Raw genomic sequence first — 17,848 nt, 5'->3', positions numbered from 1 at the left:
TGTATTCTCTTGCTTGTTATTTCCTTTATCATTATTACTATTAGTGGTAGCAGTAGTGATTTGTGTTATACCTTAGTTATTAAACTGTTCTTATCTCAACCCGTGGGAGTTGCATTCTTTTGATTCTCCTCCCCGTCCCTCCAGGAGTGGGGGGAAGAAAGGTGGGGGGGGAAGTGGACTGCGTGGTTCTGATTTACGGCCTGGGCTTAAACCACGACATCTATGTACAGCAGCAGTACAAAATTAACAGGCGTCTCTTCCAGTCCTTAAGCAGTTTCCCTAGATTTCTTTAAATAAACACTGTTAGCAAAGATAATTAGCCCTGAAAGATGCTATTTCAGTATTGATCAATTTAACAATCCTGGTATACACAGCTGGGCCATCAGTACAGCAAGTATCTTACAGAGCAATATAATTTAATGCAATATAATTTAATATTTTAACATATTTCAAATTACAGCAAAACTACCTGTACTGAGATATAGTCAACTCACTCAATACAGTAAGACTGATGCCTGCTATTTTTGCTTTTCTTGAGGTACACTAACATAAAGTGTATCCACAGGTAGATCACAGTTGCTGAAGAGATTCGTGGAACAAGACAGCAGTGTGAAGTAACTTTGTGTTCAAGAAAGATATGCATGTAAATATGAAATCTGAACATGGGAACAACTCATCTAAGTATAACCCTCTGCTTAGATGAATTAGCCCTGCTGGCATGTAAGACATGGAAGTCCAGATGGACTGCTGGGCTACTGCCACTTTACTGCTCTTTCTACCTGTGAGAGCATGCCTGCAGCATTGCATAATGTAATTGAGACATACTTTAGTTTAACAACAAAGCTGATTAATCAACTGAAGACAGAAGACATTTTATTTGGTTTTATAATACACAACAAAACCACAATGCATGTGCATAACCATTTCTCTGCTGCACTTTTACAACAAACAGTTTAACCATACATGAATGCTCCCACTGCAAGATTCCTGCTGGTGGGGTAGCCGTGCATCTAACCTGAGTCTCTCTCACATAACAAACACAGCATTCCCTCAACTACCTGAAGTAACTGGTCCACACTTCTCAGACAAGATCCTACCAAAGGCAGCTTGGGAAAGAGACGAGTAGATAGGGACTGTACCAAGTTGGTCTGCAGTATATACTGACATGCTCCTTTTCTATTCTGTGGAATAGCATTTGAAATGCTAATTTGGATAGTTATTGCATGAAGATAATCTTTCTATTTTAACACTTAAAAGCTTTGATTGTATGTATGGTACTTTATGAGAGAAAACTCAAATACAAGTCATTATGGATGTCACTGTACTTCTAAAGCAGTTAGTTACCATGATTATCAGATACTTATATTCGAAACGCTCATGACAGCTCTGTAATACCACACAATGCCTTGGCAAGGTTGTCCTGGGTTCAGCAGTGGCAGTCATTTTTCTCCTTCTTAGTAGCTGGTGCAGTGCTATGTTTTTGACTTTCAGCCTGGGAACAGCGCTGATAACACTGATGTTTTTAGTTGCTGCTCAGTAATGTTTAGTCTGACCAAGGACTTTCTGAGTATCATGCTCTGCCACGGAGGAGGGGAAGCTGGGAGGAAGCAGAGACAGGGCATCTGACCCAAACTAACCAAGGAGGTATTCCATACCACAGCACATCATGCACAGGATGTAGAACTGGGGGCAGTTACCCTGAAGGGCTAGATCACTGCTTGGTTGGGCTGGGTATCGGTCGGCAGGTGGTGAGCGGTTGTATTCTCTTCCCTTGTTATTTCCTTTATCATTATTATTATTGGTAGTAGCAGTAGTGGGTTTGGTTATACCTTAGTTACTGGACTGTTCTTAACTCAGCCCATGGGAGTTACATTCTTTCGATTCTCCTCCCCATTCCTCCGGGGGGGGGGGTGGGGGGGTGGGAAGAAGTGGGAGAGTGAGCAAGCGGGCTGTGTGGCAGCTGGGCTTAAACCATGACAAAGGTAAAGTGAACAGGTTTCTCCCCACTAACTATGGTAGAGTTAGTACCACTGGCATCTTACTGCAGACAATGTATTGCATCTGCATGAGATGTGAAAGGTGCAGCAGTGACTTGTGCTCCCAGATAATTGATATGCACAATGTTATGAACTGTATTTCTTTCCTCATTATTGATAAGAGGGGGAGCATGCTATAATCAAGGTTCAAAAATGTTTCAGTGTTTCAAGCTTCTGAATCCAGTTTCTTATTGCCTTGTCATACTTAGATGTTTGGGCTATAATGTTACTTGATAAAGTTAAAGAGGAAGCAATATAACTGATGGGAGTCATGTAGTGACTTGAATTCAGAAGGAGGTTTTGATTAGCTGAGCAGAGTTGGGGAAAGGAAGGACTCTGACTCCTAATTTGGAAAACAATTAGCACAGATGAGTGAGATATGATCAGGGACTGTTGAGAAGTAAGTGTGCAGAGACAGGGGAAGAGGAAGGAATTAATTATTACACTAGCTCAAAAGGCAGTCAGTACAGGCTCCATCCAATGCTGTATGTGGTTGTCAGTACAATGCTGCACAGTGGGATTTCCTGACTCTGGCCATGCACTTAATGAATCTGGGTTCAGAATGCCTCAAGGGCGGGAGAGGCTGAGGTCTCCAGGCACTCACCATTACTGCTACTGTAGTTGGGAAGTCTAACGACTATTCAGTTTGATTCTCAGCTATCAAATTTCCTTTTCTGTCTTTGTCTCTGCCAAGGCAAGTGATTCAAATTTTAAACACAACCCTTCACCTAACACTGAATGTGTATTCTCCTTGGTGTAGGGGCTGGGCCTTAAAGCCTGGGGTTTGATCTGCAGAAATGCTGAACACATTAGTCAACAGGAGTTTTGAATGGATGCAATGTCAGGCCAAGTAGACAAATTAAGCCACATTCATTGTGCCTTGATATGTAAATGAAGAAAGAGAAAAGACCTAAAGACAAAGTTCACTTAGAAAAGTGTAATGTTTACATTAACATCAGCTGCTAGGGACTAAAAAAAGCACAACTTATGTAATGGCCCTCAACACTGTGATGGAAATCAAACACTTGTTTTTGCCTTATACCTTTACCTTATACAGCAAAAACTGTTTGAGATGGGCTCAAGTCTTTTCTAAAGACACATAATTGTGATGGATTCTATAGAAAGCCTAATGTAAATAGAAACAAGACCACAGATTTACAAAGAATTTTTGGAATTTTTGGTCTGCAACAAAATGCTAATTACTGTTTCTACAAAGTGAGAGAAATTCGGCGCTCTTTACTAGAGGCTCTAGTAAGCAAAATATTCCCTACAGGAGGCCTCCAAAACAGAGCCTACCATCTAGTAAATGACTACTTTAATGCCTATTAATGCAATGAAAAAATACAAAAGTCAACCTGAAATTTTGATTTCAGGAAATGTACTTTTGTTGTGTTTTCCTAATCATCTTAGCATTACCATACCGTATTTCTCTAGGGCAATTCCTAACCTTAGAGGTCCTCTGGACACATACAAAGCTCCTGTTCCATTATAAAGATTTCTTAAATGATCAATGTGTGTTGTCCCCTAAAACACGTAAGACACAAAGCCTTATAGACTTCAAAAGTATCTCAGTGTTAAGTTACAAGTATCTGCCTCATATTTCTATTCAAAGTACAGATTTTGCAGAGCAGTAAATAATACATTGCTTCAAAAGTTGCAGTAAAAGGTATTTTCAATTTCAAAATTGAATCAACATCAATACAGAAAAAAATGAAGAAAAATGAAGAAAAAATGAAGAAAAAATCAAGAAAATATTAACAGAAATACTTTTATAAAAATTTGTCAATATAAGAAAATGTATTTTTCTAATAACAACCTCCTGTTAATAAGAAAGACAAAGCCTTCACTAATAATAACAACTGGGCCTGGTTTTGTTCAACAGAGGAAAAACCCTCAAGCTCAAGAATTAGTATTTCAACTTTTTACGTATTCTGGAAAAAAACCTGCCACCATAAAAAGCCAAATAATCTGTAATTTTCAGAAAGGTAGAAAACAAGTCTAATTTTTTAAATTACTTGTCTGAATTGTAAATAAAGTGATTATATTGAGTGTACTTTATAGCTACTTTTTAAAAAGCTGTACTTTTAGTCATGTAATATGCCTTTAAAACACGACCCATGGTCAATTATAGCCTCAGAAAGGTTACTGCCTTCATCTTATCTCGCAAAGTGCATCATAATACAATGAGTATTCAGGTTTTGTTCCCTGTGTCAGAGTGAGGTTTTTCCCACTTCAGTGGTTTCATAGCCATCCATGTAGGAACGGAGGTATTCTCTGTTTCCTGACCATGCCCAGGAGTGAATAATAGTCATTCCAGGTATTCAGTCTGATCTCTTCACAAAGGGTTAAACTCCTGCCTTCCAAAAAACATGAATATGTCACAAGCCCACACGCAGATAGTGCTCTGCTGCATGTTATTCTAGGCAACTTTATCAACTACAAATAGAGATAACCACCTGCAATAATTCTTTTAGCGTTATTTAAACAGTCAATCTGGCTCTTACCGATGTCAGCCATTTTAACTACTCTAGTTCTGGCATCAGGAATACGCACAGCTGTAAAAATTACATAATGAGAATTAAATACTTAAAGATAAACAGATCACTGGAAATGTTTTTCTAAAGTAATACGAGTTTTGTTTGCATACCCATTATAGTTGAGTGCATATGGAATAACTTGCAAAACAGGCTGAAAAACACAGCCTGTGCTGTGGGTTTGCGCTTACTTCCTTGTTCTGTCATGTCTTTCTTATACAGAAATAAAAACTCACAAGCTATACTTATGTTGAAAATGTAAGAGTTGCCTGAACACGTGTCCATAAATGAACAATTTTTATACAAACAGGGTCTTACAATTACTTAAAGTCCAATTTAAAGAATTAAACAGGAATGGTAATAGGTATCATTTGCATTCATGTTTTCTCAGATAGAACAAGATCTGACTTTTATCTCTGTATCTCTATGTAATTATCTTTGCTGGAGTTTGACGAGACCACCAAGTAGACAGTCACTTGGTCTTGGAGGCAAAAACAAAAAAAGGAAAGAAAATGAAGTTAATACGGAAGATATACAAATGACAATACTAGAAACTGCACTTTGAGACAAGTACAAATCTTCACCTTTTTCTTGAGTATTTTTAACATCACAAATTTTGTTTGGCCTCCCCATTCTTCTCCAAGACTCACAATAATCAGCAATTCAGTTGGCAGAATCTAAACATCAGATGAGTGATTATTGAGAGGGAAATCATTTTTATTGGGTTTGCCCAAGTTTATTTCCTCCCAGTGTTCAGTAAGCACAGGAAAAAAAAAATGGAAGAAACCACTAAGATTTCATTAGACATTTATTAGAAATTAAATAATGGGTGATGACAGAGCATAGCTTTCTAGTTTCTCTTTGACTCCTCAGATGTAGGCTCTGAGCTCTACTAAGCCTTAATGCATGGGAGAAAATACCATAGAGGAATCAAGGCAAAGAATATGACAGAGGAATTAAATCCTAACACTTCCTGCACAACCAGGAAAGAAGAATGAAGGGACCATCAAGCAATTCAGCACAGGGCAATGATTGTATATTCTGCACTGACACACACCTGACTTACAGTGACTGCACTAAAATACTGTTTTTAGTTTAAAAATACTGTGGTGGTACAGCTGCTACATATTCCAAAATTGCCTCCAAACTTTAGCACAACTTGTTCTATTCTCCTGATGTAAACTGCACTTCAGCCCTCCAGAAATGGCTGTTCACGTACTTGGGATGCTTCGTCTGCCTCAATGCTTTAAACCCCGATGTATCTCAAGGGGCCTTGGCACTGTTCACTTGTTTGTCGTAACGGTTAAGGCTGCCAGGTTCCCTTCTGTCAGACGTGTCCTAGGCCACAGCGATTCCCTGTGGCGCTGCAGCCCTACATTTTGACGCGCGCTGCTGGACCCGTTACTGCAGGCCAGACCCGCAGCAGCTGCCCAGACTCAGCACCGCAGTTAGAAGCGCTGCAGCTCAGCGGCAGGGTGCCCGCTGTTGACGTCTGCACTGGCAGCAGGAGAGCGGGAACACGAAGGCGGCCGGGCACTGGTGCCGCGGAGGCCTCGGCCGCAGATCTAGGCCTCCGAGGAGGTTCCAACACTATCAACGCACGCCTCCCCGCCCCAGCCCGTCGCAGCTGTGACGACAGTGCCGCGCGCCGGGTTGCGGGAGTTGGCGCGAAGGTGGGAGGTATGGACCCGCAGCTGTCCCGCTAGAGAGATCAACCGCCGCCAGCAGCATGGTGAGCGCGGCGCCGAGCACCGCGGCCCCCTCCGTCCCTCCCTCCCTCCTCGGCTGCTCCCGAGCGGGAGAGGGAGGGAGCGTTGCGCAGCGTCCCGCCAGCGGCGGGGCCGGATGGGCGTCTGCCCCGGTGCGTGATTGCAGCCCCGCGGCAGTTGGGGCAACTGGAACCCGGCGTATGCTGAGCCCAGCCTGTCTCCCGTCTCCCGTCCCCCGTCCCCAGCCCCCAGCGGGCGGCCCCGTGCGAGGAGGCCGTCCGCTGTGGCCGAGGGGCTGTGAGGCTGCACAGGAGAGGCCGCCCGCCCGCCCTGCCGCGCTTCCTGCCGCGCTCGCCCTCCCCGTGTGCTAGGGAACAACCTCCTAACGGAGGAAATGTTCCCGTTTATGCCCTTGTCCCGAGGGGGAAGCGGCTGCGCCCCTACAGTTTCCCTCCTGAACCCGGGTGGCGAATCAGGCGCAGACTGTGGGCTCGCTGGGGGGGAAAGGCGGCCACGCCAACCTCTCTCAGAACGTGGTCTGCCCAAGTTCCAACTCTTCCTTAAATTTCAGTAACGGCATACACGAAGGCGTTTCTGTTGCCGAATTGGACAGTGTGCAGTGTTTGCAAAAAGCAGTTCAAGTGGGGAAAAAAGAATGTAAAAGTCTAGAAGTAAAGACTTGTTTATGAGTAATGAAGGATGCAACCCTCAGTAGGTAAGGAGTTTGTAAATGTACACGTGTTTGTGTGCTTTCCGCAGTACTGCTCACTTACGCAGCCATCGTAAGATGGTATCCCCTATTCATTTCTGGCTCAGACAAATTTCCTTCTACTGAGGTAGAGCCTCTGTGCGGGTGTTCACTGGCTTAATTACAAATGCTGTTCGAAGCCAGTGAAGTTCAAGTTTGATTTTGGACGCTACAGTGTTTAACCTTGTTTATATCTTACACTTGATGCTCAGCAGTGGTGGGCAATAAACTCTTGCATGTTTTGCAGTACTGACTAGTCTGCCAGCATCAAGAATCACGACACTATTCAGCTGTGATGTGTTCATGGTTTTTTAGGGGTGGCTGATGACATTAAATATATGTACAAGGACAAGTCTGCCTCTCCTGCCATCACCTTTTTAGAAAACTGACCTTACTGGAGGACTTGCTTCCTCCTTACCCACCTTCCTGGGATAAAGGATTTCTCCCTCTATGTAGTGTTCTGAATGTCACGTGTCTCGCAATGTCTGGCACTTTCTTAGATGGAAGGAAGACAACCATCGTTTTGGGGAGAGGAGGGGTTTCTTCAGCCCATTGCCTTTTCAGTGTTGAAGAGAAAAGGCTGTAAAACCATCACTGGTGCAGCTGCGGAGATAGAAGCAAAAATACAGTGATGTTAGTAACCATGTAAGGTTTTCATGTAGTGCCAAACATAAGTAGCCTTAGTTGGGTTGGTTCTGCAGCATCTTCTCAGCTGTGCTGAAGTGATGTGTGTGGAGTTACACAATGAACTGATCTGTCTTAGAAGGTATTTATTTTGTTACCCAGATAAGTGACGTGACCCAGTTCCCAAGCAGAATGCTATACTGAGGGAATGGATGACTAGGAGTGGGGGCTACTTGAGTTGCCGTTAGCTGAGAGAGACACTCATATGGCTGGAGCTGTAGCATCAGCTGTTGTGTACTTAGAACTGTGGTACTGCTCAAAAAATACTGTGTAGTACCTGTGCTGCAGAACCACCATTAGTGAATGTTAAGTGTAGTTATCCAAGCAAGTATTACTGAAGTGAAACTATAAATTTGATTTAGTTAGTGCAGTTTTTTTGGACACACCAGATGACAGAGCTGATGTCTGCACAAAACTTACACTCAAATAAGCATCTGTAAATAAATACTATTCTTTTGATGTAAGGCTGTCATGGACACACTTAAGAATACCTAAATAAGTTGCATTACTTTCTGTTGCAGTCACTGAGCTAGACTGGTGAAATTCAAGTTTCTATCTCATGTTGTATTTTGACATGCAAACTGAATTATATGATGTTATTTTGCAAAGTATTCTACCTTACTGAACCCTACCCTTCTGAAACACTATTACTGTTATCTAACATCAAAGTAGTTGATTGTTGGTGTAGGGGGCTTTTGAAATGCAGGAAAAACTCCTGTATGGAATGTTTATGGCTTTTATAACTGACTTTTTTGAGCTAGGTATTTACTAAAGTCTTAAAAGTCACCCTGACAAACTCTTTGAGTAACCAGTCTTTGTGCTACCTGACAAAGGAGTTTCAGTTTCTATCCATGTTATTCTCAGTAAAACAGACAGACACAAGTCTTTCAAGGGTAAACCTGCAACTTGGCATGATGAATTGCTATGGTCTGCTATTATTGCATAAGGTGGAGGATTTAAAGCAGTAGTCAGAACTGGCAAGAACTGGACAGCACAGCCATTGCTGAGATCATACAATTACTAAGATAGTTCAGCAGGAACCAGTGCACCCAAACACAGCATTTTAGGCTGTGCATGTACACCTGAACACAGCTTTTAGGCTGTTCAGATGCTATGCATCAATTACCTCCCTAATTTAGTGAGAATGATCAGAAATTCTTACTTAGTTCCACGTCTTCCTTGGGTAGAACTGCTCAAAGTTACATCTCCTGGTGCTGCTGCTGAAGCACCCAGGGGAGAGACCACAGTAATATAGCCTCACCTCTTTAATTTTATCGTTCTGGGCAAGGGGACCACCTGGGGTAGCCATGCTGGTGAGTGTATCTCCAGGATACATAAAACTGATGACTTCTGTAGGTTTTGGGGGAAAGTTCCAGAAGGAAACTTGTTAGTTACATTGGCACACACCTTTCCTCATTGGAATGGATAAAAGCTAAGCATACACAGTTTTTCAACCTGGCGAACTTGTGTATGCATAGCATTATATACCAATAAGATGATCAGTCAGAGTATGTTAAATAGATAAACCCAGAATGGACACAAGTGATCCTGTCTGGGATCTAAGCTTATATAGTATTTTATAAATAAATAATCTTAAAACTTCTGCAATGAACTAAGGATTTATCTGGCATCTCTTAGTAAAGGGCATGAAAATTCTGTTTCTCATGATTCTTGGATAAAAGCTTTACTGAAAGATGACTTTATTGTTGCTCTGTGGCATTTTGTGAATTAAAGGTACTTATGAAGAGCTAACTTGATAACTTATGAGAACTGATGAGGAAGAAAATAATAATTTATTATAATAAATTAGTTGTGTTATTAGTTGTGTAAATTATGTGTAAAATAGTGTTATAATTTAGGCCTTAGCAGTTCAGGAGCTGTGGTATGAAAATAGTGGAAGAAGCTGGGGAAAGCAGGTCAATTTAATATATTTTTCTTTCTTAAGTCTGCATTTTAGAAACCAGGATATGATGATATTTTCTTGTGTAAGTCTATTAAAAAAGTAATCTAATATTATTGCATATAGTGTTTGCAGAGAGCTCACTTACTAGCTGTTTTTAGTTAAAATCCTAAAATGAATAGTATTACTCTTGATCTAAAATATAGTCTCCAAATATTTTAAGCCAAAAAGTACAAACTATAAAGGAAATAAAAACTTAAAAGTAACTTCATTTTGCAGTGTTGTAGTAAGTATTTAAACTATTTTACTACATAAAAGATCTAATGAGACTTTGAATAAATTTTTATGTTGCCTATGTTACGTTAAGCCTAAAAAGAAGTCAGTAATAATGATTGAGTGAGCGAGTCCACGAGTCTACATTTAGACTTTTTAAATAGCTGCTTCCTTCAGACCTGTTAGCTATAGGTATTTGCAGTCAAAATTTTAGAGCTTATATAGTCCTGCATTTATATTGTAGGAGTACATGTAAAATAGCAGAGTGTTGAAAATTTATGCTTCAAGGTATAAATTCCATAGATGGAAATGTATGAAGTCTCATTGAGAAAGAATGCTTCCCAGTCTACCATTGCTCTTTTGCTGAATCCATATTATTATATGCAGGTAAAACACAAGGAGTCTAAATTTTTACAGGAAACAACATTTCTGGTTCTGCAAAATTGTTTTAAGCTAAATACACAAAATAAATCTTTATGTGTCCTATATTTTGTGTATGCTTTCAAATTACGTATTGCATTGATTTTAAACTGTATAGGCTCTGATAATCCAAACCACCAGGGAACTCTTGAAAAGCAGCCTGAAACACTCCTGGTCTATCAGACTTTTATGAAGTTTTCTTAAGAATTTACTGCTTTGCTTGTAGTTCCCTGTAAGAATAAACAAACTGCCCAGATGAACTCAATGATGGGGAATAGCTATCAGCTGGATAGAATGTAGTCCTAATCCACATCCTTTACCTGCTATATATTTAGACCATAGGATGCATTTTCTTTCTCTAAAATGGCTGCTACCCCTGAAGTTAGTGATAACAACCAGGTATGTGTTTTCTCAGTTTTAATTTTAATAAAACTGAAATACTAGTATTTTCAGTGGAAGTCAGATTTGGCTTTGTGTGTATAATAGCACTTTTTAAAAATTGAAGCTTCAGCTGCTGATCTGTATAGCTTGTTGTACTGTGGTCAGATAATAAAATAAGATTACAAATAGGCTTTTTTGAGCTCTTTGTATGAAGTTCTTTGTTCAGATTTTAATCTGTTTCTTGTGGCTATTGTTTTTAATGATTGAAATTGAGTTTATGCAGTTATTGTCCTAAACTTATGAGAAGGTGGAGGATGTGGTATGTCCCACTACTTGGCTGTTCCTACCTCTTGGTGCTTTTCTGTCTTTCTAGATTGGATACTCCTTCATTGCTGAGTTGATGGTTTTGACTATAGAAATGCTTTGGGTTAGGCTGGTGGCGATTAGTTATGAAAAAAAGAATTCTAACTGTATCTGTCATATGTCACTGCATTTCACTGCTAGTGGAAGTTTGTTTTGAAGTGTGTATCAGTGAAGATATTCAGCTAAGGGAGAAATTAACTCTTTTTTCATGATTCAAAGACAAGAGAAAAATGGTTGGCGTCTGAGCAGCTATGTTTAACTAGCTGGGCTTTGTTTGCTTAATTGGGAACAGAATTTCAAGATCATCAAATATTATAATGGAGTTGCTGACAAAGTAATTGAAGTGCTTTGCTGTTTTGTAGTGTGAAACTTCTGAGAGCTGTCTGTATTTAAAAAAATTATAAATCAATTTTCCCTTTACCTAGGATATCCGGAAATTCTTTGATGTTGTAACTCCTGGAAGGCGACAAGAATGTGAGGCAGTGAAAAAGAGTGCAAACGTTAAAAATGGTGAAGGACCCTCACGGGGGAAGAAAAGGGAAAAGGAGACTAAGGTTAGTTCTGCTTTTCTTACCTGTGAAGTGCTTGGTTTCTTGGATATAGGATTACTTGTGTATCTAGCATTTTTAAAGTCATAGTTCTTATATATTGGAAAAAAAAAAGCCCTATGTCAGTTGTTCTCATAGGCATGGGAGGAAGCTACCACTTTATAGTTACTTCTTGCAGCAAAACTATAGGTGGTGAAGAAACTTGCTAATTTAAAAAGATATTTGGGTTGTAGGGCACAGGAGAGGTAGGTAGAAGTTCTTAGGTTTCGGTGCCAATGTAGGAATAATCCGATCTATTTGAAGTTGTTTTAGCTGTAGTTGAAAGTTCTTAAGTAGCTCAGCTTATCTAATTTTTAATTAAGATTGAGGCTTATGCATAGAAGATGTAGGCGTATTGGGAAGACCTCGTAGCAGCCTTCCAGTACCTGAAGGGGGCATACAAGGATGCCAAAGGAGGGATTCTTCATCAGGGACTGTTGCAATAGGACAAAGGGTAGTGGGTTTAAACTTAAACAGGGGAAGTTCAGATTAGATGTGAGGGTGGTGAGACACTGGAATGGGTTGCCCAAAGAAGTCGTAAATGCTCCATCCCTGGCAGTGTTCAAGGCCAGGTTGGACAGAGCATTGGGCGACATGGTTTAGTGTGAGTGTCCCTGCCTCACACAGTTAATTATCTAAGGACTTTAAAATCACCTGCAGAATGGAAGGATTTCTAATGGGATGGAGATTTAATGTGAAGCATCACAGTCATGAAGTAAGATGTTACTTAAAAATTGGCTGTGTAATTTCACTTGTTTCAATGTGAAAATAAAGGACCATTCAGTGCAGCTGAAAGACACAACGATTATGTCATGTGATCTTTTATTTCTACTTTGCAATTCTCCAGTTAATATCAAAGGTTTAAGAATTGAATGTAGATTATAAAATGTGTAGCTATGCTTATCTAGAATTATATTTTTAGAAGCATTTACAGCTGTGCATGAGTACAAAACAAGCACAGTTTGGTAGCTCCAAGGAACTTCCTATCTGTGCAGCTTGTGATTTTTTTTTTTTTAAATATCCAAAACTTGTAAATGTTTAAAAAAAAAAAAAAAAGTTTCCTTGAGACAGTTTAGTAGTAGCTGATGCTAGATTGAGCATGTTTGTCAACTCTCACCACTGGTGCAATCTCTTAGTAGCTTGTAATCTCTTGGTAGCTGCAGTGCTTAATGGGTGAGCTGACAAGCTGCAGGCAAATAGGATGCTGAATAAGAAATCAGGCTAGCTTTAGCTGTGGTGTATGCTTTTTTCCTTTTTCGGTGGGCTGTATTCTACTCCAGAATTATGTCGAATTCTGGTGGTTACAGCGAAACCATAAACAGAATAGAACCAAAAATGAAAGCTGAATTCCATACAAGCGGCTTGTTGATCTGTATGATCTCTATTTCTGGTGGGACTATGCAATATCTTTTTATGAATAAAAGGTTGGAAGTGCTTGAAAATCTATTTCATTTACTTTAATTTGTATTAAACTTTGATATTTATTCTCAACATAATAATCTATGATTTGCTTGGAGCATGTTTAGTTTCACTGCTGCACTTTCTTATTTGCTCTGCCCTCTCCCACCCATGGGCTAAGCAAGACTGTTCATAAGTGGAATATTGGAAAATAAATAATTTCTGTTAGAATTTGTTTGAAACTGGTAAATTTGAATGTGTAACTGAATAAAAGCTGGAAGGACCTGTTTACTAGTTGAACTAATGGACTGTTACTCTTAGGTGGATAATTCACCCAGTGAAGATGATGATTCCAAACAAAAGTGGGCAAAAAAGAAAAAAAGAATAATCTACGATTCAGGTAGTGTTCATGGTTGTTTCTGAATGCTCCTTTGCATCTTTTGCACCAGCATTCAAGGTTGATTTAGGTTTTTTGGTTGGTTTTTTTTTTTTTTTTTTTAGTAAATGGAGTTGAAAACATTTTTCACAGGAATTACTGCTGGATAGCAAAATATGTTTGATAATAGTGAAAGTGCAGTGTGTGCCATGCATGAAATATACATTGCAAAGTAACTTTTAAGAAAACATCTGTTAACCTGAAATCCCAAACCAAAAAAGAAACCCACCAAAACCCATTCAGGTAGTGAATTCAATGAAAACTGCTAACTTCTTTTGTTATGAAAATGTATATAAATTGTGTGGAGTTTTTGGTTTCCTGTTCTTTTTGGGATAAGTAACATCCTATGCTGGGTGCAGGAGGCTGATCATATACTGCAATTTCACGTTTCTGTGCCTGTGTGAACAAGAAGATTGTTCTAAAAGGCAAACTTGCATTTCTTGTCTATTAAAAAACTCTAGTAAATGTTCATTCCATAGTTTTGTATTTAAATTGATCACAAACATCTGTAAGAATAATGCTATTATATATAGAAATGTGTTCTAATCTTCAGATAAACTGTTCTATAAACAGTTCCTCTTTAGCATGAGGAATGGCAGTAGAAATATTTCTGCATTAAAAGTTGGAGTACAAAAGTAATGTATAACTTAACAGCTATTTGTAAAGTGCTGATACTGTCTGGAGATCTTTCAAATTCTAGCTCATTATTAGTAGGGGAAAAGAAAAATGGGGTTCTAAGTTCTTGAAGAGAGAAAAGCGTGTGTGCTTTTTGGGGGGATGGATGTGAGACGATGAGATGGGACTCAATTGACATAAGTCAATTGACCATAGCTGCTTTTAATATATATTGTAATTATTAATATGTAGTGTTTATCATGGATAAAGGTAGGCCTTGAAGGGTAGCCCTCTCTTACGCTTGTTAGTTGTCCCGTCTTCTTCAGTTTGTCCCGTTTACTCATTTAGCTGCTGGGATACATAATCTGCAGTGGTGTAAGTTTGTCATCTTGACAACTTGTGGGATATGGAGAATGGTTGGTGAGGTGAGTGGCAAGTCATAGAATCATAGAATAGTTAGGGTTGGAAAGGACCTTGAGATCATCTAGTTCCACCCCCCCTGCCATGGGCAGGGACACCCCACACTAAACCATGTCACCCAAGGCCTCATCCAACCTGGCCTTGAACACCGCCAAGGATGGAGCATTCACAACCTCCTTGGGCAACCCATTCTGGTGCCTCACCACCCTCTCAGTGTAAGAATTTCTTCCTTATATCCAATCTAAACTTCCCCTGTTTAAGTTTTAACCCGTTACCCCTTGTCCTGTCACTACAGTCCCTGATAAATAGTCCCTCCCCAGCATCCTTGTAGGCCCCCTTCAGATACTGGAAGGCTGCTATGAGGTCTCTACGCAGCCTTCTCTTCTCCAGGCTGAACAGCCCCAACTTTCTCAGCCTGTCTCCATACGGGAGGTGCTCCAGTCCCCTGATCATCCTCGTGGCCCTCCTCTGGACTTGTTCCAACGGTTCCATGTCCTTTTTATGTTGAGGACACCAGAACTGCACACAATACTCCAAGTGAGGTCTCAGGAGAGCAGAGCAGAGTAGAGGGGCAGGATCACCTCCTTCTACCTGCTGGTCACGCTCCTTTTGATGCAGCCCAGGATACAGTTGGCTTTCTGGGCTGCGAGCGCACACTGAAGCCGGCTCATGTTCATTTTCTCATCGACCAACACCCCCAAGTCCTTCTCCTCAGGGCTGCTCTGAATCTCTTCTCTGCCCAACCTGTAGCTGTGCTTGGGATTGCCCTGACCCAGGTGTAGGACCTTGCACTTGTCATGGTTAAACTTCATAAGGTTGGCATCAGCCCACCTCACAAGCGTGTCGAGGTCCCTCTGGATGGCATTCCTTCCCTCCAGCGTATCAACCGAACCACACAGCTTGGTGTCATCGGCAAACTTGCTGAGGGCGCACTCAATCCCACTGTCCATGTCACCGACAAAGATGTTGAACAAGACCGGTCCCAACACCGATCCCTGAGGGACACCACTCGTTACCGGTCTCCAGCCGGACATCGAGCCATTGACCACAACTCTTTGCGTGTGGCCATCCAGCCAGTTCTTTGTCCATCGAGTGGTCCACCCATCAAATTGATGTCTCTCCAATTTAGGGACAAGGATGTCGTGTGGGACAGTGTCGAATGCTTTGCAAAAGTCCAGATAGATGACGTCAACAGAGTCTACCAGTGTTCTGCTGAAAAATCAGAGTACAGCCTTAGTGATCTCTTTTTACCCTGTTGTTAGCTTGTTGGCTTTTGAAATAGGTCCTGTAGAGTACACCAGCATAATATATGATACCATAAACATTTAATCAATCTTGTGAATCTAAGTTGAAAGTTTGTTGTGGTGTGTGTTGTTTGGATTGGGTGGGTTTTGAGTGAGGTGGATTGTTTTTTTTACTTACTGAGTGTGTATTTCTTGTTTAGTAATCTGTTGTGGTACTTTGAGAGTCGCATTCTGTTTCAGAAAGGTTTGTATATGAGCATAGCAATTCTTGGAATAAGTAACTAAATATTTCTTCTTATGTAAACAAAACCCAGTTTCTAGACTGAGTTCTAACCAAATTTTCATTCAGTCATCTGTGTGCTGGACTGAATGGTGGCTAGGCTATTAGCTGATGGAGAAGAATAAAGCTGTGCTCTGACCTTCCATATGATATCTTTTTCTTATGCAATTGAATATATGTGAACATGTGTTAATTGATGTTACGTGATCTGTTACTTAAAGCTTGTATGTATGTAGCAGAAATCTACATTTATGATGTGTTCAAAATACAGATTCAGAAGAGGAGGTGCAGTCAGTGAAAAAATCCAAGAAGGAATCTGAGAAAAAAGCAGCTACTTCAAAACGTGATAAAGTTCTAAAGCAGGATCCTGTTGTTTATATTTCAGAGACAGGTAATGGAAGAAATATATCATTATATGTTTAGCTAATAGTGGGGTGGATTATGTTACTAATGGGATGGATTGTTTGGCAGATACACTCTTAAATATGACCATAAAGCCTAATATTGAGGAAGACACATTATCTTTAAGCTAACCAAAAGCTCTTCAAAAGTTTAGCCTCAAGTACTGTAAAGTCAGGAGCAGGGTAAAAGTGAGATGATGTTGGTAGTGGCTTAGGGTCATCTAAATATGCATATAATTTCATGAGCTAACACTCCCTGCGGAAGAGTATTCTGTAGATTTAGAGGAAGGAGTTAAGTAAAGGAAATATTTTTAATGTAGTTAAACTGTTCACTAGCACATGTTATGAAATGACTGTTGGTTACCATAAACGTGTTTGAAAACCTGGGTTTTTTTTTTTTTTACTTTACGTGATATATGACTTTCCATGTCTTAAATCTCTGCATGATATGTTGGTGACTGCAGAAGTCCTTGGGTTTTGTGTTTTACTTACCAACTTTCTTACACACACACAAAAAAAAAACCCCAACTCCAAACCAAAAAAACCCCAACATTATTTGTCTGTTAATCTTCTGGGAAGAGCTGGAGTTGGAAAAAAGATGGTAACAAAGACTTGCATTATACCTTGTATTATACCATACTTCTCAGTCTTGGATTTCTGCTTTTTTTTCCTGGAGTTGTTTTGGCTCTTGGGTAAAGCAGTGTGTGTAATTAACCATTCTTGATCATTTTCAGGTCGTCTTCTGGAAAAATTGTGACAGTGATTTACTGCTAAGTTCACAGCTGATTTTTGTTTAGTTTAGATTTAGCCTCTTCAGAAGCTGTTCAGTTGAACTAAAAACACAGTTCCCCTCTCCCCCTGCATGTTCTCAATTCTGTCACGAAGCAGTTTTGTTTCCAGATGCTTACTTCTTGTGCATTGTCCTCTACTAAACTGTAGATGTTATGGAAAAGTTTCAGTGGCATTAGCTACTGGTGTTTGATAGGTGACCAATTTATGTAGACTCAGCCTTATTTATTAATCAAGTATGCTTACGATGTGCCACCAGCATAGGGGAAAATGGTCAGGTTCTGTAAATTCTCTAAAAATGCATCTGTGGAAGAAAATTAATGGAGCTTCTAGTATTTGCTTAGTGTTTCAGTGCTTCTTGAAGATGGACCTTAACGCTTATTATTTTCACATCCGAGAATAGTTGGTTGAATGTGTATGTGTATGCATTTTTTATTATGTATAGTTTTGTGGGTTTTTCTAAACACATTTGAAATACATGTGAGTGCTTGCAACTTCAGAGCTGCTCTTAACTACTGAGTGTCCTCTTACTCCCTCTTTAACTGAGAGGTCTGTTAGTGGCACTTAAGCAAAGATTAAGACTACATGTGGGCAGAATTTACTTACTAAGATTCTGACAGTAAGATAAAT

At 40.0% G+C, this 17,848-nt stretch overlaps 1 protein-coding gene across 2 annotated transcripts in view; it reads left to right on the top strand.

The window, feature by feature from the left end:
- Positions 1–6,173: 6,173 nt before the first annotated feature.
- RFC1 (replication factor C subunit 1) overlaps positions 6,174–17,848 on the top strand; it is a 38,450-nt gene continuing 26,775 nt past the window's right edge. Inside the window, exons 1-4 of one of the 2 annotated variants that reach the window (XM_080639039.1) lie at positions 6,174–6,302; positions 11,474–11,602; positions 13,355–13,433; positions 16,300–16,419. In XM_080639039.1, the coding sequence (XP_080495165.1) occupies positions 6,300–6,302; positions 11,474–11,602; positions 13,355–13,433; positions 16,300–16,419 (331 nt within the window). In that variant the 5' untranslated portion in view covers positions 6,174–6,299. The remainder of the gene's footprint in view (positions 6,303–11,473; positions 11,603–13,354; positions 13,434–16,299; positions 16,420–17,848) is intronic. The other variant, XM_080639040.1, reaches the window with a different exon arrangement.

The sequence above is a fragment of the Psittacula echo genome, assembly GCF_963264785.1.
Source record: "Psittacula echo genome assembly, chromosome: 1".
Taxonomy (NCBI): domain Eukaryota; kingdom Metazoa; phylum Chordata; class Aves; order Psittaciformes; family Psittacidae; genus Psittacula; species Psittacula echo.
The sequence above is the reverse complement of the archived record's forward strand: the minus strand, read 5'-3'. Positions and strand labels throughout refer to the sequence as shown.